This window comes from Perognathus longimembris, chromosome 4, assembly GCF_023159225.1.
Source record: "Perognathus longimembris pacificus isolate PPM17 chromosome 4, ASM2315922v1, whole genome shotgun sequence".
Lineage (NCBI taxonomy): Eukaryota > Metazoa > Chordata > Mammalia > Rodentia > Heteromyidae > Perognathus > Perognathus longimembris.
This window is the reverse complement of record NC_063164.1, coordinates 45,809,632-45,831,805: the sequence shown is the minus strand read 5'-3', so window position 1 is coordinate 45,831,805 and position 22,174 is coordinate 45,809,632. Positions and strand designations below refer to the sequence as shown.

Here is a 22,174-nt window from a genome sequence, read left to right as displayed (position 1 = left end):
TCCCGCTCAAGGCTAGCACTCTGCCACTTGAGCCACAGCGCCGCTTCTGGCTGTTTTCTGTATATGTGGTGCTCGGGAATCAAACCTAGGGCCTCATGTATCCGAGGCAGGCACTCTTGCCACTAGGCTATATCCCCAGCCCTCTAAATCACTCTTAACAGGACTAATGTAAACTTTAACAAATAAAGATGTAACTACATTCCTATTTAGCACATTTTAGGCATTTGCAAAAAATAACCATTAAGACTACAAAAAAGCAAGCAAACCTTTTCAGCATTTGAGTGAAAAGCAATAGCCATTTCCAGCCTATGAACTCTCTCTTCAGATGCTATTGTAAATTGCTTCCACACTCTGTTCAGGCGAGGCAGTGTATCCCCAGAGGATCGAGAAGTGCAGCGCAGTGACTGGCACAAAACAACTGTGGCCTGCAGCAACTGTCTACCATAGTCATAAGTACTCTAAAGAAGAAAAGGTAAAGAAAGAATTACAGCAAAAGAATTGTTGAGAGGAGCGGAAAAGCATGAGAGGACTGTGGTTGCAATTACATGACAATACAGAAATCAGTGCTGAATGAATCCAGTAATACTTATTACTATCAATGATCTACATGCAGAAATAATGAAGTGGAAGCTATATGTTTAGGTTTGTTCATAAATATCTTTCTTTAGCAGTATCTCTCTCCTTCTGTTCTCCCTTATATGAGTCTAACAAGTTCTACTAGCCAGAAAGAATATAAGCTCACTTAATAGCAAACCTAGTGAGTGAAGGTTGGCACTGTATATTCCATACAGGAAATGATAAGTGTAACAACTTTTTGGAAAAATACTTTAAGCTATGGTTGGCCACAAAACAACCCTTTACAATGTTAGCAGTAGTGAGATGCACTAAGTGGGCTTCTAATTTACTGATAGAACATATTTTTCATATTAACTTCTGTGAATGAACAGCTTAGTTGCCTAAACAATGCAATGTGTACCAGAGAGAGAAAACCTGTATTTGAAGGAGCCAACCTTCTCAAGTTTATTCAGGCCAATTTTGATGCACCAGATGACATTATTTTTGTTTCTCTGATATTTCAAGAATATCAAAACTAACGTTCTCTGAACTTGGGGAGTTAAGGTACATTATAATCACCCAGAAAGTTATTCAAACATCGAGCTTGTAGAAAAGGAAGATAACTAGTTCTGTACCTGTGCAACATCAACAAATTTTCTATGCTTTTCCAGTAAAACTTTTGTTTCTTGAGCATCATCTCCCAATCTGATGTGGGTCTTAAGCAGAGCATCTAGAAGTTCACTTAGCCATTCTACTGCCTGAATGAAACACACAACAGAGAGCAGAAGTTATAACTCCTATTATAGTAAAATATTTATACCAAGAGTACTGTCATGTGATTAATCCATTGAAGATAACCTAAAGTGGGTAGTACTAGGAATTGAACTTAGGGCTTTACCCTTGCTAGGCAGGGATTTTAAGAAAGCCCCAGTTCTTTTTGCCTTTGTTTTTCAGATAGGATTACCTACTTTTGCCCTTGAACCTCAATACTCTTATCTCTACCTCCTGAGTATCTGGGGTTACAGGTGCATGCCATCAGATCCAGTCACGTTCTAATAGTCATTTTAATCATTGTGGCACTATATGAATTCTCTCCTCAATCTTTTATGATCTAAAGTCAAGACTTACAGATATTCTTTCAAAATTAATATCACATATGATTTAGTATCACATGTATTTCTGTAATACAGATGTATGAATGTTTGGGGATATCTTTATTTATTTATGTTACTCTTTTTTGTGCTCCTGCTGGTAGCAGGGTTTGACTCAGAGCTTCCTGCTCTTGCTTGGCTTTCTTGAGCAAGGTTGGCACTTTACCTTAGGAGTCTTACCTCCAATTCCAGCTTTTTGGTGGTTAATTGGAGATAAGAGTCTCATGGACTTTTACTGCCCAGGCTGCTTAGAACCACAGTCTTCAAACCTCAGCCTTCTGAATAGCTAGCATTACAGGCATGAGTCCTCAGTGCCTGGCTTTGGTTGGTGTTACTCTTGAAAGCATAAATTCCCTCTACATCAAGTTCTGATATTAAATACACAACAACAAGTTGCTTATATGCTACTTAAAATCCTCTTGTGAGTAGAAAGCAATGGGCTTCACCAACTTTTATTTTGGGATGTTACTAACATCCTAGCCAACATTAATAAGCAATATACATTCCCAATCTCTATTCAATAGATTTCACTGAGACTAGGTCAAATGGGTTCAGTAAATTAACTGGAAATGCTCAACTTTATTCTTCACAGGTAAACTAAAATCTAATACAATAAACTTTCTTAGAATCATGAGGAGTACACTCTATTTTATCTTAAGATAAATGTAGCCCCCTGTGGAAACATAATCATATGAAGAAGTTACCTGGGCAGCGTCTTCTTCACATTTAAACAACTGCACCATTTGAAGCATCTTTAACCTTCGCACATCTACCATGTCTTCACATCTAACAAACCCAAACATAAATTTAGTTTATTAACTAGGTTTTGATGATGATTTAGTTATCATACACACATGTTTTATAATATACTAAGTACTTAGTCCTACACTATGGAGACTGCAACTATTTTGTATTGACTTGTAAAAATTTAAAGGACATTTAAACTATATCTATGTTACATTAAAACCTCAAAATACCTGAATGTTACTGAATGACAAACCTCCTGAGGATAGCATGGACTCTGCAAAATATTGAAGCAAAGCATAAACGTAACAGTATACTAACCCTTCCCCAAGAAATCTCCACTGACAATCTGCATTAAATAAGCTTCAAACAGAAAAATACAGTTTCCCAAATATTAGCTTACAGGATAATGTTCTAAGGAAATGTTTAAATGAACAATTTTTGTCAAATTATATTATCTGACACAATATTTAATTTTGAATTAAAATAAAAACCTCTACCTATATGGTTAAGTAGAAAAACAATTCCACTAATCTTTTGGGTGATGGCGGGTTCTGCTGGATTCTATACATTTTCTTATGCAATTTCAATCTTTTTCTATGTAGTACTTTCAAGATGTGATTGCAAATTGAGTTACTAAAGAAATCCTAAATTCCTACTTCTATACTAAATGAAACAATAGCTCATTTGCTTAATGGCTAATGCTTCTATAGTAAACATGACAACTATGAATATGTGACATTTTACAAGACACAAGATGAAAAATACATCAATATAGATGAAGTTCAGCAGAAATACCAGACTACATGAAAGTAGAAAAGCACATTTCTCCCCAAAAACGTTTTCTTATGGCAAAGCAGAGTCATGTGGTACAAAATCTGAAATAGCTGAGTATAACTGAAATCTTTACTATGAAGTAAAAGAGGAAAAGGTACTTGTTAGCTGTACAAATTGTCTAATACAATTTTATAATTATAAGTAATTACATTTATCATTATACCTACTATACACCTGTAACAGGTAAGAACTTGTATGTAGCTTGTATGTGAATAATGTAAGTTTCATTTTAATATCCTGTTATCTTGTAAATTTAACATTAATAGACAAACTTTGCCTTTGTTTCCTAAGCTGCATATCTTCCATCACTCCTTGTATGTGGTCCACATTTTCTTTATTTTCAATAGTTACATCCTTTCCATAGGCCCAGGATGCCTGATTGGAGATCTGGTCCAGGAGACCTTGACCTTTTTCACGTAAACCTTGTAAGCCCACATCTAAAAGAAGAGTTTAACGTAAGTTAATCTTTTAAACAACTAATGTGTTTTCCCTCCCTCAAATAAGTCCTCTCAGCAGACAGTGTACTGGGATTCTAAGTAATCAATGAAATATAATTGCTTCATACAATAACCTATGCTGGCTGGGAATCCTCTAAATATCTCAAGTAATAAAATTCTTTTAAATGAGTCTTAAGTAAAGCACGCTCTCTCTCTTCCCAATTCTCTTTTAAGAGAACTTTCAAAACATAAACTCGACAGAAAATAATTACTTGTAAAAACCAAAAGCAAGAAAAAAACACGACAATTTCTAGTTCTACAACATTTTTATGTCTCTCTCTTTTTCCCTTCTTGCTTTTACATATTCAAACTTCAAGGGCAATGATGTGACTATTATTTGTTAAAATTTTGAATAAAATTTACAAGGTTACAAACCACACAATTTATTATCACAGTAAAAAGACTGAACACTGTTACTAAGGATCAGTCCAGCTCACAAGAAGTATAGAAAGTACCATTTGAACATGTTTTTAATATTCCAAATTAGGAATAAGGAAAAGTGTGGTTCAAGAATCTTGTAACACCCTACAATAAAGAGTAAGTATTATTTGGCATACTAATTATGTATTTTGCACAGGTTAGACTAACAAAGGCTTAATTAGTGAATAAAACATCATAATGTTTTTAAAATCAATTCCTTGAAGTTGTTTTCCATAATTAATTAATCTGGCTCAATTACATGTCATCACTTTCCCCAAATTCTCGGCCTTAAGTTACAGTGTCTTCTGCCCTCTCCTGGCATCAGCAGATACTTCCTTTCCATTTTTACATCCCACCTAAGGAAGTTCACTACAATTCCTATTGTAGAAACATCTAAAAAGTATTGAGACCAACTGACAGAATTAATTTAATAAACTTGATCATAGTTCCCTAGGAGATTCTGTAACCCTGGCAATATTCCCAGTATGGAGAAACAAATGCACAGAACCAAACCAACTATTATTTTCCAGGTTAGCATATAGAAACAGGGGGCAGAGGGGAAGCATGGCATAAAACACAGTTTGGGGCATACAGGGTTTACCACAGAACACTTCACAACTAGTTACAGTTTATGCATGCACTACAAATAACTATGCATCCTAGTGTATGCAAGACACAGCACCTATAGGCATGGCTGAGTAAACAAAAAAGGCCAAAGGCCCAATGAAGGGAGAAGTTACTAATCACCATGCAAAAGAAAAATTTTAGCATATATTATACTCCCTCGAGGGAAGGAAACCTTTCTATGCTATTTGTTCCTGTGTTGTCTGCAAATAATTAGTTCAGTATAAGTTAATTGTCTAACCATGGTAATGATATTTTTAAAAAGAACTCTTATGTTTCAGCGTTTTTAAAATCTGCTTACCAACACTTTTCAGCTTCTCTTCAAGTAGTTTTAAAGTTTGCTGAATCGATGCTCCATCAGCTGGTGCTACATCTACGCACAACATCCCTAATAAGCCATCCAACTGCTGAGACAACTAAAGCAGAGGGACACCAAAGAGATAACCCTGATATAATCAGCATCTAAAGTGTTCAATGATTAATGAGGTTTATCTAATGAGATCATCACAATTACACTTGAGAAGACTATGTTATTAAAAGACAAGAACGAATAATTAGAATACATGTTTTCTGGAAGATAGAACACAGAGATGCATGCACTATGAAGACAAATAAGTATATCCAGGTCTTAGAGTGCAAGAAGTTATTGATGCCTCCATTTCTATCTGTTACAAGGCATAGGCAATTCAGAAACAAAAAAAATGTATCTATTAGCTCAAATAGTCTAGTTAGACATTAAAAGGTTTAACTGCATGCAGAATGACTTAAAATAATTTTTAAATGAAAGAATTTTATCTTATTATACCCAACAGCAAATTATTACTTGAGAAAAAATAATTAGGAGGCATGCAAAAACCATATGTAGATTGTTCGGATCATATGAACAAAAAAAGCAAACAGAACACTTACATCTTGGGCAACACCATGAAATTCAAGAGCTGCTTGTAAGAGATTTTGTCTAAATTCCAGCTGACTGGCTTGCCGGTAGCAAACATCACTAAGTTGTTGCTGCAAAGACTTCAATTCCACAAGATCTTCCTCATCCCCTGCATTCAAGAGTGCTGCAATTTGCTGATTAAGCTCCACATACACCGCAAACCATTCCTGCAGTGGAGTACATTGCAAAGAAAAAATCAGGTTGGTTCCTGGAGGATGTAGTTGCTAGACCAGACAAGCCAAAGAACCTACATAAATGCTTTTCTAAAGCAAAATTGTGTAAATTAATGATGAAAAGTTTCCTACAACAAAGTGATTCCAGTGTGATCCGTGGAACTCACTGCCAATACCAAAATCTCCTGTATATACACATCTGGCCTTGAAATGGTTCTGATCTGAGGGAAACCTGTCTGCTTACAGAAAACAGCCCTTCAGCTCTCTTAAACTAATTACTGTTTTGGGCACTAACCATACTACAAGCCAAGAGGCCAACTTATTCCTCATTATTGCCTCCAAGACCATTTCTTCTCTCTGCTCTCAAGAGACCAGATCACCTTTGAAGTGCATGCTGATGATGTTATCCCTCCAGTTTCCCTGTTGCAAACCCTCATCCAGAGGGGTGTAGCAAAGGCCCCGACTTCCTTTCCAGGCCAGCCTTCTTAGTGAAGTCTCTATGCTGACATCAACTAACACTCAGTTTCCTTGACTTCCTTTTTCACTTCAACTATCTTGTCCTATCACCATCAAAGCTACCTAGTCCACGGGCCACAGAAACTGATCTTATACCACTACAAATGTCCGAAATCCTTAATTTCACAGAACCTATTAACTGACCTATAGATACTGACTCTAATTCTCCTCTTCTAGAGCAAGTACATACCTATACTCCCACAGACCCTCCCTTCCCCCCATCTGCTGATCTCATTATATTTTACTGTCCAGCACTTGCTAATTTGTTCTCACTTGCATCTTTGGTCCTAGCATACAACCCATGCCATGCCATGCCCTCCTTCCTTCTTTCTATTAGATCTACTGGTCAAAATTTGGAAAGTGGTTTCTCTGCTTACCTTGTGATTGTACCAGAGTAGCTGAATGTGACTAGCATAGTCACATGCTGCATAGCAATGGTCAATGAAAGGCCACATACATATACTGTACATTGTAGCCACATGGTAGCCACCTTCGTGCATATTAAATGCACTCTGTAATGATTATATATCAGTAAATTTGCCGAAACATACCTCTGCAAGTATTTCACCATTGTTAAGTAACATGTGCCTATATGCACATAGTTCTCTTTTTAAAATTATAACTAAATAGTGTCAATCCTTTGGAAATCCTTTTAAGTTTCTCTAGTCCAGTCACTAACACATTTGCCTACTTAGTTATGATCTTTCACTCTTTAAACTTCCAACTCTTTTTATCTCCTTCCTTGCAGCCAAAAATCTTATTTTTCACTTGAAAGAATTCATAATGATTAATGAATACTAATTAATAGTAATTAGTGAATAGTAATTAATGGGATTCACTATGATAGTTCCACACATGCATGCATATGTCCTGCTTTCACTGCATCAAAATTATTTTTTCCTTCCCTGGGAGAAACCAGAACCTCTTGTCTTCTCATTACATTCACTAAGGTTTAAGGACCACCACTGTGGATCTGATATTTTTTTCTGGTTTAAAATCATTAAAACATGAATAGAGTCTTGCAACCTGATCAGGACTGTAAATATAATGTAAGCACGAGTTTGTCTCAAAGAAATTAATACTTGGAATTCAAGAAACTGATATGAATGCTGAAGGTTGTCACAAAGAAATAAGTAGCTCCCTGGGATGGGGGCAGAAAGGACCAGGTTCACATATATTTAACCAAAGTGTTTCTTCTTAGAAAATAAGGAAAAATAAGTGTACAAGACCTTAATGAGGGGCTGGGAATATGGCCTAGTGGTAAAGTGCTGGCCTCGTAAACATGAAGCCCTGGATTCAATTCCTCAGCACCACATATATGGAAAAAGCCAGAAGTGGCGCTGTGGCTCAAATGGTAGAATGCTAGCCTTGAGCAAAAAGAAGCCAGGGACAGTGCTCAGGCCCTGAGTTCAAGCCCCAGGATTGGAAAAAATAAAACAAAACAAAACAAAACAAAAAACCAAGACCTTAATTAACTGGCTGCATTCCAATTCACTACAGCCATTCCCTGGAGTGCCTTTTATGTACATTTGGTGTGTGGAAAAGAACTAATTAACAGCAAAATAAAAGTGATCCCCAAGATTTGAGGTTTGGGTTAAGATGGTAAAGTAGAAAATGAGCTTGAATGTTGACATTCTGTGTTGACAGCCTGAATGACTGACATTGCGATCATGGTGGCAATGCACATCGGTTGACATGCTGAGTGTTTACACTTTACACTATGAGACAAGAATCCTGATCGAGGAAGAAAGAAGCATTGCTAAGTTGGGTAAACAAAGGAATCAATGCAGAATGTGGCTTTGTTGCTTTGTATAAGATACTTCCTCTTTGGAAGAAGTCAGCAACTTCAGACCATACGTAGGATGCTGACGAATGCTGAAGTGATTTCAGTGATTTATGCTTCTGTCTATCATTGTTACATACTTACTTCTCACACACTCACCCCACCCAAAAGACAAAATTAGATTTGTTACTGGATGTAAAGTTAGATTTGTTACTGGACTTAGATTTAATTATAATTTTATTCTGAGGAGATGGGATTTGAAACAGATCTTTCTTACTATGCAGCCTATGCTTGCCTAGAACTTACAATCTTCTGCTTCAACGTACTGAGTGCTGGGATTCTAGGTCTGCACACTTTGCTCAAAGTGAACTAAAATACTTTCAATTTATTATAAGGTCCTCTAATCACTTCCATATGCATTACTATTTTTCTGTTGTATTGTAATCAAAAACCAAATGACTCATAATCCTTATAAAGAATACCTCTCAGTAAGATTTTCATTTTTCTACACATTAGTACTAAATAAGTGAACAAATTTGAATTTTTACTGTTATTTCTGCATTATTCTCTTATGTGTCATCTAAAACTTAACACTTGACATTGATACGAAATGATATGCTAAAATTTCCAAATGTTATCTTTATTTAATCATCAGTCGATCCTAGAAATTTGTTACTGTCATTACACATGACATAAAAATTCCAGTGAAAGCTTTAAACTGTTGAATTTTTTATCTGCAAAGAGAGAAAGAACTTCTAAATGAAATATTAGACTACCTTAAACATCACAGGCAATCTAGTGCCAATTTATTCTCAAGATGATGGTACAGTGCCACCTGTTGGGTAAAGCAGCGCAATTCTCTTTTTCAGCCTTATTCTAGAATGGAAAATGCCAAAACCTATTCACCAGTTGTGGGAAGACTAGTATAATCATATCCTATGTCCTATCTAGCTTCAATAACTGTAAACACACTGCCAATCCTGTTCCCATCTTCCCATGCAACTGGTCCCCACCTCCCAACTTTGCAACAAATCCCAAATACCACACATGCATTGAAGAAATAAAACCCATAAGCCATCAGTGCTTCTTTTCTTTGGGGATGGGGCAGGTTCATGAATGTATAACATTATGTATATCAACCTATGTATATATGTTCTCAAGTATTTAGAGTATCATAAAGTATATAATTTTACAAGGCAAGCTCTCTTGCCACTAGACCATATTCCCAGCCCAACAAACAGTACAAGAAATGTATCCAAAGCCTAACGTATGAAAGTGTAACCTCTCTGTACATCAGTTTGACAATAAAAAAAAATAAAGTGTATAATTTGTCATTTTATCTTGATGTAACAATGTATTTTTCCATTTTTGTGTGAATTTGTACTCACACATTATTTCTTATATGTTTCTCTTTTTTCAAGGCCTAAGAACTGTCCATGAGCTCAAGGATAGCACTGTACTGCTTGAGCCACAACTTTTGGTGGTAAATTAGAGAATAAGAATCCTATGGATTTTCCTGTTCAGGCTAGCTCTGAACCACTATTATCCGATCTGAGCCTCCTAAATTATATAAGGATTATAGACATGCAACATTAATGCCTGTCTTTCGCTCTTTTTTAATGCTAATACCAAGTTTTAATTCAGGGTCTTGTCTTCTTGCTTAAGTTTCTTGCTCATGGCTGGTCCCATCACTGGAGCCAGGCCCCCAGTCAAGCATTTGCTGGCTAAATTGGATCCTCAAAGACTCTTTTGCTTGAGCTGGTTTTGAAGTCTCAGTTTCTCTTAAAAATTCAACACACATAAATCTTTTCCTTAGCATTGTCATGGGTCATGTGCCCTCATTAAACACTTCCGAAATACTTGTATGTGTAGCTAATTTCTTTGATAAAGTCAAGAATGTTCTACAGCAAACATTGCTTGCAAATAAAGGAGCAAGTTATAGAACTATATTACACTGTGGTAATATGCTCCAGAATAATCCACAAAGTTGAAATAAATCACAATCCACATTAAAAATGAGTAGCATATTATTTTAAAAGTAGCAACAAGCCTGGCACAGGTGGGTCACACCAGTAATACTAACTACTCAGGAGGCAGAGATCTGAGGATCATGGTTTGAAGCCAGCATAGGCAAGAAACTCTTCCATGAGACTCTTATTGTCAATAAACTACTAAAAATAGCCAGAAATGGTGCTGTATCTCAAGTAGTAGAGTAGTCACCTTGAGCAAAAGAAGCTCAGGGACAGCATCCTGGCCCAGAGTTCAAGCCCCAGGACAAGCAAAAAGAAAAGGTACCAACAAGAGTAAGGGATTATCACTTCAGAAATCATATATAAGATATATATACATACATACATACATATACGTATATATACGTATATACATATACGTATATATGTATACGTATATGTATGTATGTATATATATATTTCAGTATAACTATTTTAGCATAACTGGATCACAGGTGAACCATAGTGGAACCTATAAAGTGCATTAGTTTTCAAGTATACATTTCATTTTTAATTTTTTTCGTTTTTAAATCTTATGCAAGTACTAATTACAAAATCTGTGAAGACTATACATCTATCTTTAGTTAAATGATAAATCTTGGGATACCTCTTTTTTAAAACAGTATTCCTTCAGATAAGATTAAAATTCCTTTAAGGTACAGTATGTAGATCACCCACTAGTAAAACTAACAACTAACCTGATTGGGAGAATATTATAAAGAAATATGGGGGCATGGTGTTTCATATCTATAATCTTAGCTAGTCAAGGGACAGAGATTGGGAGAACCACAGTGGGAGGCCATCCAAGACAAAAATAGTTATTAGAAAGACTTCCATCTCAATAAATAAGCCAGCTACCTATTCCTGTGTATGTTCCTGTGTATAGGTAAGAGGAGCCTGGTGTGAGGTCAGCTCTGCAAAATAAATGAAAGCCCCTATCTGAAAAAAATCACTTAAAGCAAAAAAGGGCTGAGGGTCATAGCTAAAATGGTATTGCACCTGTCTAGCTAAAATAGTTCCCAGTACAAACATCAGAACAATAAACACACAAGTACATATATAGCACGATGTGGAAATTAAACAGTACAGTATTTCTTGAAAGAAAATCGTCAAGTATCATTAACCTATATCTTACTATAGGTGAAGTTTACTCATTCACATTGATTCTAAGGAAAACATATTATTTGTTCATTAATCTTTTTTTAGTTAAGATATACATTTCCTAATGATATTCAACATTTCATTACCATATCAACTGTGGAAGTTAATGGACACTGTGGACATAGGATGTGCAGATTATTTTTAACTCTTATGTGGGTCCGGAATGTAGCACTACTATTTTCAGATAGAAAGAAATGAGTGGATTCTAATTTTATTTTCACATTTTTGCATTCAGTCTATTTATGGTCACCGTAAAAAGTAATAAGGTTTGGGCTAGCAACCTTATCCACACACTAGAAGACATCTCACCAATGCAAGGATTGCTGTGACAGCAGCAGCAGCTTAACAGACCTTAGACTCCTCCCCAGAGCAAAGTGCTCCATTTCAAATTCTCGGCAAGCTACTGCAGGATCAATTTCCCTATTTTTATCTGAGACTTGTCTGATGGGTTCCTTCACAATTAGGTATGTGCATCCCTAAATGAACAGAGAATAGAAAACACTACACTCAGTCCTAGTCAGCTGTGTTTAATGCAAGTATTCTGAGGTCTTTCTCAACATCTAATTGTACTGCACATTCACAATAAAGCAGGGCTAACCTCTCTCTGAGGTTAGCTTCATTTGGGAAGAGGAAGGGTAAAGGGGGCAGGACAAGTCTAGTCAGGACAGGTCTAGTTGTAGAACCATATTTCCATACATCCTCTAGGTGTCTGTGGGATAAACCAGACATTCAGAATAGCAGGAAGTGAATTTTATTATATGCATGTATGAAAACATCACAACAGAACCCAGAAGCCATTATTTTATATTAATTAGTGCATGTTAATATAAATGTTTAAAATACTCTAAAAAAACAATAGAAGTTTCTATTGCAAGGACTGATAATGGCTTTCGTTTGCCTTTTCTCTTTTGATACTGGGGGGGTCAATCCCAGGATGTCCCACTTGCTAAGCAAGCGCTTTGCCACTGAGCGATATCCCAGCCCTTACTTTTTCTTCTTAACCATTCCTTTTACACAGCCACAGCTTTCAAAATTTCATATCAATTGTGGGTTTTATAGCAATATAATTAAGTAGTGTTAGAAACAAAATCACCCCCGTAATACACATATACCAGGTGGTCAAAATGTACTTTATGACCTCTGTATTTTCAACTTATTGTATGTTATATCATAGAGGAAAGTTCACAACTATGTAACACTTAGAAGCACATTTGCTACTAACGATATACATGCACAATCACACTATGACACGCCAAATTTTGGAAAAGCCTCTCACACTGTGCTGGCTCTCAATTTCTTCATGCTTCTGCTGCAAGGCCTGGGAAGCTCTGATGGAGTCACCAATCCCCCACTGGGCTCTCAACTGTTCTGAGCCAGGCCCTTCAAGCCAGTTCACAACCTATAAATGAGAGAGAAAGTTTTACAATGATTAAGAACTTTTCAAAGCTTCATTCCAACTGGTTTCCTTCCCTAAAATTCATTACATATTCCTAATTTCAATTCTTTAAAATTATACTGCATTGCATAGGCAACAAATTACTTCTTTTGGAGTTAACAGCTAGAATAGAATATTCCTCCAGTCTGTAGCACCTTAACCTTTTAGCTATCTGGTTATCTGCTACGCTAGAAGAAAGCTGAATGTTGCTATAAAAGATTTTAAAAAATTAACTTGTGATAAAAGAATTAGAGAATTACCAGATTTAAAGAACATCAGAAATGACATTGATCAAAGTTCTTATCTAACACTTAAGAAAACTGAGGTTCAGATAAATTAAGTGACTTGCCTAAGGTAATATAAAGTATTACTTGAAAGGGTAGGACTATTAAGTCATGTATCCAGGCTCATGATCTAATGTTTCTCCCAAAGCACTGGAAAAATTAAATGAGTTAATTAACAAAGTTAAATATTACTTTCTTGCTTTAAAAAGAAAATAACTAGCTGTAAAATTATGCTACCATAACATTTTTCTAGGTATCTTTGTAGGATAAGCTAAACATTCAAAACTATTAGACATCGGCTCAGAAATTCATAGGGTAGGGACTAGTTTATCAGAGTTGAGTATCTTTTTCAGCAGAGTCCTAAAAACAGATATAAGGAGAGACTGTCCATGCAGAGTAGATCTAGAAGTTATTCAGCATCAAAAATTCATACCCAATAGACCATGCCCTTTAAGACAGCCACTGAACTCAAACAAGCCCAAAGCTAGGCCTCTCAGTCCAGAAATAGTAATAATCCTCCCAATCCAAATCCTTTTTTTGTGTGATACTGGGGTTAAGAGTCAGGGCCTCACATTTTCTAGGCTGGTGCTCTGCCACTTGAGCCACAACTCTAGCTATGGCTAGCTTCCTGCTCTGGTATCCTCTACTTCTGGCTTCCTGTCATTGCTGGATTCAAAGGTATGCATCATCAAGTTCAGCTTCCTTCATAGAGATGGAATCTCTGACTTTTTTACCCTGGATGTCTATAAATATTAATGTTAATTTCCACCACCTTCTTTTAAGGCTGAATGTTAGAGAACAAAACTCGAAATCAATAATGTTGAAATTAATGCTGACCACTGGAATAGCTCCATGTGCTTCAACTTTCTCCTAGCAAAACTGTTTTCAGAGTGCTAAGGTCATCTGCAAAATTCTAGGAGTAGGTATTGTTTAGAATGTAAAGAAAGGAATATGCCTCAATATCACTTTTCTTACTCTAATCTTTTGTAGGAACTGTCCTAGAACCATGTTTTTGTCTGTTAGCCTATAAAGAGTATCACTGTACAAGGGCCACATGAACAGTTTGTTCTTGAGGAAGACAGTGAGTATGAGTCTGAAATCTAGATTCTGGTTCTGCACTGACTGTTTCCTGCTTAAAATGATGTCTATGATACCTACCATACAGAGCTGAAGTTACAATTATATCAGAAATTGAATGTAAGACATTCATACATTAGATGCCACTAGAAACTGTTAGCTTCTTTACTTTTCTCATTTTGTTTACAGCCTAGCTCCTTCTGTTTTCACTTTATCTTATGTTTATATTTTCCAATAGATCCTTGGATTTCTTAAGGAAGTCCCGATCTATTGTCTATAGTGTCCAACACTTTAAAATATTGACATAAAAATAAATTTTTCAGAAGTATATGTAACATTTTAAACAAGTTTCCACTCCTTTTTTGAGAATCAATTATATTCTTGTTATAATTATATGTTATAAGAGGTACAGAAACATTAAGATAAAGCCTGATGTTGTGGTATACATGGATAATCATAGCACCCAGCAGCTGAGGCAAGAAAATCAGAATCAAGAGCAAACAAACAACAAAGAAACTCTGAGAGAAAACAATGAATTTTTAATTTTGTTTTGTTTTTTGCCAGTCCTGGGGCTTGAACTCAGGGCCTGAGCACTGTCCCTGGCTTCTTTTTGCTCAAGGCTAGCAGTCTACCACTTGAGCCACAGTGCCACTTCCAGCTTTTCCTACATATGTGGTACTGAGCAATTGAACCCAGGGCTTCATGTATATGAGACGAACACTTTACCACTAGGCCATATTTCCTGCCTGAAAAAAAAATGAATTTATGTATTTTTAAAGTTATCTGAGTAGAAATACCAAATTCTAAAAATAACAAGTTAAAAGTTTATTTTTTTGCCAGTCCTGGGCCTTGGACTCAGGGCCTGAGTACTGTCCGGGGCTTCTTTCTGCTCAAGGCTAGCACTCTACCTCTTGAGCCACAGTGCCACTTCTGGCCATTTTCTATATATGTGGTGCTGGGGAATCGAACCCAGGGCTTCATGTATGCGAGGCAAGCACTCTTGCCACTAGGCCATATTCCCAGCCACATAGTTAAAAGTTAAATTATAAATGAAATGTGTATTTATTAGAAACCTGAGATAACATTATTAAGCAAGTCAGCTTTAATTCTGGAATACTCTAGAAACAAAAAGAAGCAAATTAGTATTAATCATAGAGAGAGAGAGTGTGTGTGTCTGTGTGTGTGTGCGTGTGCGTGTGTGTCTAATAACAGAAGGAAAAAAATCACAGCACATGCTATGGTTTAAATGTAGTCCTCAAAACTCATGGTTTGAAAACTTAAACCCCAATCCCATAGTGTTGAGACATGATTAATGCCATGATTACTGTACTGGATTTGTTATAAAGGCAAATTTGATCCCTACTGCCTGCTCACTCACCAGTTCTCAAGTTCTTTCTGGCAAGCTTGCATTCCTTCTTTCTGTCTGTCTATTTGTCTATCTGTCCGTCTCTCTAATGCATTCTCTACTGTCCTTTCTCTTTCTACTCTGAGGTGACAACAAAGGCCCAGACATAGTTCTCTTGACCTTGGATTTCTCAGCCTTCAGAATATGTAAGAAATAATCTATAACTACTCAGTCTCAGGTACTATGTTAACAGCACAAAAAAGAGGAGTTACAAATGAAAAAAATAAATGTTAAATAAAGCAAGGTATCTTGACATCAAAACCCAGTTATGTAGTCAAATGCTTATATAGCTTTAATGCATTACAGAAAATAATTTAGCATAATATTCAGCATCAGTGAAATGGACACAGTAAATATATGACTATCTGTAATAAAAATGATGTGCATTGAAGCTGATATCCCAGTAAAATGTCTATTTAAATGCATTAATGATAGTGGTTTGCCAAACTGTGTTATAAAACTTAATTTCAATCACACCATGCTCAATTAATGTTCATATTAAATGACTCCAAAATTAGTTCTAGGACCAATCTATAATAGTATGAACCCTAAATGGTTACATTTACATGCGAAGTTTAACCTAGGAGATGTGCTCTTAAGATCTTCCATGACAAATATTTGCACAAAAATGTTTTGTGACTATTTGCTATGTTTTCATAGTCAGAAATGATTACTAAAGACTACAGAAAAGAATACTGGGAAATACACAGGACACAAAACACATAGAAAAGAATGTCAAGCAAATGGGCCTCTGACCTTGAGAAAAAAAATCTGGGGACTGAGAGCACAGCCTCTTGCTTATACATTTATGCGACTTAGAGTGAGTCTTATTTTGCATCTAAGATTGCTCTCTACAGTGCAAGAAAAGCACATGGAAATAGCATTTGCAGTGATTACTGCCATAGTCAATAATGAGAATAACAGTGCTGCATGTCAGTGAAGTGGCACTCTCTCCCACTCAGAAGCAGGGGGAATTTAGTCAAATTTAGTCATCATCTTCACTGCAGCAGCAGTAGGGAGAATATTTGCATACCCCAAGAAGTCTGAATCTGCCTATATGAACAGATAGGGAAATAATGTAGTTTATCAAAGGTATCAATCCCCCTGGCATTACATTTTTAGTGATAAGTCAGGGAACAAAGATATGTGGAATAATTCGATTTTCACTAATGTAACATAAATAGGGTTATTCAACTCTATAGTTATCTCTACAAAAAATAAAGTTTTCACCTATCTCCTGTCTCTATGAACAGACATCAGCTCACTTTTAAATTACTAATACGGATCTATCTGTTTATAAGACAGGTAAATCTATGTTGTTTAATGTTTCCCAATACATAGCACTTATAGCCTGACACATATCTTATTTTCAATGACATAAAATATGGGGAAAACACAAAACAAAATAAAGGGTTGTGTTTGAAAAGTATTTTGCCCTGGTTTTCAAGATAGCAGTTTGTGCTATGTGATCAACATTATTACCAATATGTTACTGTAGTTGAATTTAAGTAAATTTCAATTTACTTTGGGAAAGAGCAATAATTTTTTCCTTAAATTGTTCTCCAAAAACCAGAGTACAGGAAAATACTACATGGTGAATATTAATGTTTAGATGAATTTACTTTAATCCTCATAAAGAAATCTAAACTAGGTGTGATGGTAAATGTCTGTAATCCCATTAATGGGTAGCTGAGGCAGAAGGATCTCAAGTTTCAGGTCAGTGTGGTTATCCATTGAGACCTTGGCTCAAAATGGAAGGAGCAGGGGAAGAAGGGAGGGAGGGGGGAGGAAGGGAGGGAGAGAGGGAAGGAAGGTAAAAGAAAACTAAGCTACAAAGAAGCTCATCTGTTTTATATAATAATCTTTTCATCAACATCAAACTCATACATATTACCTTCAACATCTCTCTTCTATAATTTCTTCACTGAACTGGCCTGCCATTTCAAACACAAATTTATCAGCTGGGTGCTGGTGGTTCACACCTGTAATCCTAACTGTACTTGGGAAACAGACTGGAAGAATTGAAGTTCTGGGAAAAATGCTCTCCAGATCCCATCTCAACCAATAACTAGGTATGGCTGGTGGTTTGTACCTATCTTTTCAGCTACAAGGGAGAATGGAATTGAGAGATTTGCAGTTTCAAACCAACCTAACTCTTAAACCTCATAAAACTCCATTTTAGTAGAAAGGGCTTGGCATATGGCTTTATTGAATGACCCTATCATCCTAGCTACAGTGGGAAACAAAAATAAGAGAATCTTAGTCTAAGCTTGCTCAGGCAAAAGATGAGACCTGTCTTAAAAATAATCAGAGCAAAAAGGGCTAGAAGGATGGATCAAGGGGCACAGCATCTGTCTACCATGCTGAAACTTTGAGGTCAAACCTTAGTTCTAAGGAAAAACAAAACAAATCACTTTTATTTCTTTTTTTTCATATTCTTTTATACCAATGGAAGAATCCTTTCACCTACATTCTCTGAGCTTATACCTCAATAGCCAGAGCTTTCTACATCACAGACACTGGACATCTAAAAATTATCTTCTTTAATCCTCCTAACTATTTTGGTAAATAGATATTATTATTATTGCTGTTGCTGATACTTTGCTATTATTTATTCTCTGCTTACTAAGAAAGAAACTAGGGCATTAAAGTTTCTTCTCAAGGTTAATGGATTAGACATAGAACAGGATAAACCTAGATTATCTTGGTTTAGAATCTCAGTTTTTTATCAAATGCCATTTTCTGTTTCTGTGGTTTAAAAACAACACAGATAATCTCAAAATAATTGCCTAAAGCTTACTTGAGTTCAACATAAATTGTATCTAATTTTCTACATCAAACACTATGGTCTACAAAGAATGAACACTGGGTATTTTACACAAAATGTTCATAAGCAAAAGAACAAGAGCTCCATAGTATTGTCTACTTCAATATAAGTAAATGTAATAATTATTATTAATTGTGTGCAAAGTTCTTTCTAAATACTAGCTTTTCAAAAGAGGTATTATTATCTGTTTCAATTAAGAAGAAGGAAAGGAAACAAAGAGAAGAGAGAAAAAAAGAAGACAAATTAAGCAAATCTCAAGTAGGTAAAAATAAGATAAAACCATCATGCAGCCTAGTAGTAAGGGAATTGGCATGGAGACAACCTCTCTAATTCTGCTTTATGACTGAGAAGACCATAAAATCCTACTGTGCCAACTGCTTGCTCAGATCTCAGTTGAGTTTGGGATACTAAGTATCTACTATTTACTTATGCTACTCTTTATCCATCACAAAAATGCCAACTCTCCTAGTCATAAACTGTTCTGTTTAAAGCAACCCCTTTGTACAATGACTTAAAGAGGGGGTAAAAAAAAGAAAGCATCATGGTGTGAAATCTAGCCCATCTTGGAGGAAAAGTTCAAGTGCTACTCCCCATAGGTAATCTTCCTAGATTACAGCAGTCAGAGAAATAGTTCCTTCTAAAAACTGCTGATAGCTCTTCATTCGTGACCTCTGACACTTATTGATTTCTTTCCTTAAATCTCCCAATAGCAAAAATGAAGTTTATGTTTATATCCTGTATAAATCTAGCAGAATGCTTTACATATAATGAACATTTAATTTATCTAAGGAATATATGAATCCAGGCAAAAACGTTAGGACATTTCTAATTTGTATTTTTAATTACAATATTTAAAGGTTTGTTTTCTTAATTATTCAATAAAATACTCAATGTAAGCCATGTACTGGTAGCTCATGTCTATAATTGTAGCTAATGAGGAGGCTGAGATCTGAGGACTGTAGCTAAAAGCCAGCCCAAGCAGGAAAATCCATGAGATTCTTAATTTCAATTAACCATGAAAAAGCTGGAAGTGGACCTATCAGTTAAGAGGTAGAGAGTTAGCCTTGAGCACAAAAGCTTAGGGACAGTGGCAAGCCCCTGAGTTCAAGCGTGCGCACGCGTGTGCGCGCGCGCGCGCGCACACACACACACACACACACACACCCCTCAATATAATTTGAAAACCATAAATGCTTCCCATTAGAACTAATTTTTAGTATTTTAGCCAATATTCCTTAAAAGAAGACTGGCTCAAGCTATAGAGCAAAACCAAAGATCAATTCCCAATACCAACAACCCCCATCAAAAAAAAAAATGAGGGGCTGGGGATATAGCCTAGTGGCAAGAGTGCCTGCCTCGGATACACGAGGCCCTAGGTTCGATTCCCCAGCACCACATATACAGAAAACGGCCAGAAGGGGCGCTGTGGCTCAAGTGGCAGAGTGCTAGCCTTGAGCGGGAAGAAGCCAGGGACAGTGCTCAGGCCCTGAGTCCAAGGCCCAGGACTGGCCAAAAAAAAAAAAAAAAAAAAAAAAAAAAACAATGAAAAGGATAAAAATTCATAAAATTAAATATATTTACTATTTCCTGTTGGTATCATAAAAGAATAAATTAAAAATTAGAAATGCTTGCATTATATGTAGGATAAAAAATTCTTTATAATGACCAAATTAATAACAAAAAACTCTCGTTTTGGAAATTTAGAATAAAATTTCAAAAACCAAAGGGTACTTATTGCAAGAATAAAGAACCATTCATGTTTCTCACTAGTTGTTTTGAAATTCATTCTCTTAGTAAGCTGCATGCTCTATAGAAACAATAACTTTTATGAATATAACATTTATCAACAATGAAATAGCTAAAAACATTTTTAGAACCCAATTTGAAATGTCTTACACAATGTAAATAACACTTAGCAAAAAGTCTGTTACATAACAGAAATTATCGAGGGAAAAAAGCATTTGGAAGTCTAAAGAATTAGATGCATTCACATCAGACACCTACCTGCATAACCTTCTGCTGAATCTCTTCTAACTGTGTGCGCTTACTCCGCTGTCGACAAACTTCCTGGTAGCGAGTATATTGCTCTCGGAGGGAATCTAATAATTTCATAACCTGTGGCTGTGCAAGGAGTTCATCATCCATAGGAGACCATGAGACCCCTCCATCAGAACCATTAAATCGACGCTGTTGTAATTCGGATAATAATTCGTGCCCTTTACAAATGAAAGATCCTTGTAATTAATACCCACCAAGAAATACAACTCTTACTTGTCAATCTTCAAAATCCTAGTCCTTTATGAAACCTATTTACCTATCCATAATAGTGTAATAGAATAAAAAGTTTACATTACAATCAAATACTAGTACTCTATACCCATAATCCTAAGATATTCAGGAGGCTGAGAACTGAGGGTCGCGATTCAAGGCCAGCCTAGGCATAAAGTCTGTGAGACTCCTATCTCCAATAACATAGTAACAAAGCTGGAAGTAGAGCTATGGCTCAAGTGGTAGAGCATTAGCCCTAAGCAGAAAAGCTCAGGGACAGCACCCAGGACCTCAATTCAATTCCTAGGACTGGCACAAAGAAAAAAATGTCATTTTCAATAGAAAAAATCTACAAATACCAAACTAAGGAGGAAATAGAGTAACACATGAGAAATGAAAATTACAGAACAAGTGACCCTAGAGTTATGAGCATATCCAATATTTTAAAATAAAGATTGTTTTTCCAGGAGAAAATTGTTCTGGTTTTATTATTCAGGTATAAGATAATAAAGTTACTAAAATTCTCATCTTTGTACAGGAAAAAAAATCCTAAATTTAAATGGACTTTAAAACTTTTATTGTGGGTTGCAGCTATTTCTTATTTGTAAAAAAAAAAAATCAGATTGCATTATATTATTCTTTAAATTCCTACCTTAACAGTGAGTAGCATATAAAACAAAATTAAATGGCATATAGTTAATTTTAAGTAGCAGTTTTAAAGGCCATTCTTAATTCAATGGCTTATAAAAGCTTTCAAAATATTAAATACATACATGGAATTACATTTTAATATAGGGTAATACATTAATGACAGTCTATTATTTCTAAACATATAATTTAGAGGTTAGAAGCATTTCTTTCTTCTCTGAGTAAATGAAATCTACATGATATTGGAAAACTTAGGACAACTGGTTCAATACAACCAAGATATTCTTTACTATTTTTCACATTTTGGAATTGGAAAAACACTTGTTTTAAAGATTTGTGCAAATGTTTAAAACACACCTAAATGTGCTCACTAATTTCCAAACATATACATAAAATACATTAATTTCAGAATACTTTATTTTTTCTGCATTTAAACTTGCCATCTCTAACATTTTCCTTGTGAGCACCATTTATCTTAAAAAACAGCACAGCATATTTATTTCAAACAACATAATTGGAAAACAAGCTGCCTGGGATCGGGCCAGCACTTACTATGTAGCCTGCACAAGTACCTTAACCTTTCACATATCAATGTCCTTTTCTTAAAATTAGGATAATACTACCTACTGAACAAGACTGTGTTGAAGAATAAATGAGATAATATTTGAGATGGCTGCTTCACAGTCAGATTATAACTATGGTGTTTCCGTTGGAAAAAGCTCCAGTTTGTTCTCCTAGAATTTTGTGAAACAACTACTATAGGTAATTAGAATGGGATATACACCCTACACAACCCAGAGAACTCACTGCTCTAGGACCACTG

At 35.7% G+C, this 22,174-nt stretch overlaps 1 protein-coding gene across 2 annotated transcripts in view; it reads right to left on the bottom strand.

Annotated features, from left to right (window-relative positions):
• Window positions 1-22,174, bottom strand: part of Sestd1 (SEC14 and spectrin domain containing 1) — a 67,632-nt gene that overhangs the window by 5,221 nt on the left and 40,237 nt on the right. For both annotated transcript variants that reach the window (XM_048345166.1, XM_048345165.1), the window contains 8 exons: window positions 20,440-20,651; window positions 12,684-12,806; window positions 5,738-5,932; window positions 5,130-5,244; window positions 3,565-3,724; window positions 2,411-2,492; window positions 1,191-1,313; window positions 267-458 (listed from right to left, as the gene is read on the bottom strand). In XM_048345166.1, coding sequence (XP_048201123.1) covers window positions 267-458; window positions 1,191-1,313; window positions 2,411-2,492; window positions 3,565-3,724; window positions 5,130-5,244; window positions 5,738-5,932; window positions 12,684-12,806; window positions 20,440-20,651 — 1,202 coding nt within the window. The remainder of the gene's footprint in view (window positions 1-266; window positions 459-1,190; window positions 1,314-2,410; window positions 2,493-3,564; window positions 3,725-5,129; window positions 5,245-5,737; window positions 5,933-12,683; window positions 12,807-20,439; window positions 20,652-22,174) is intronic.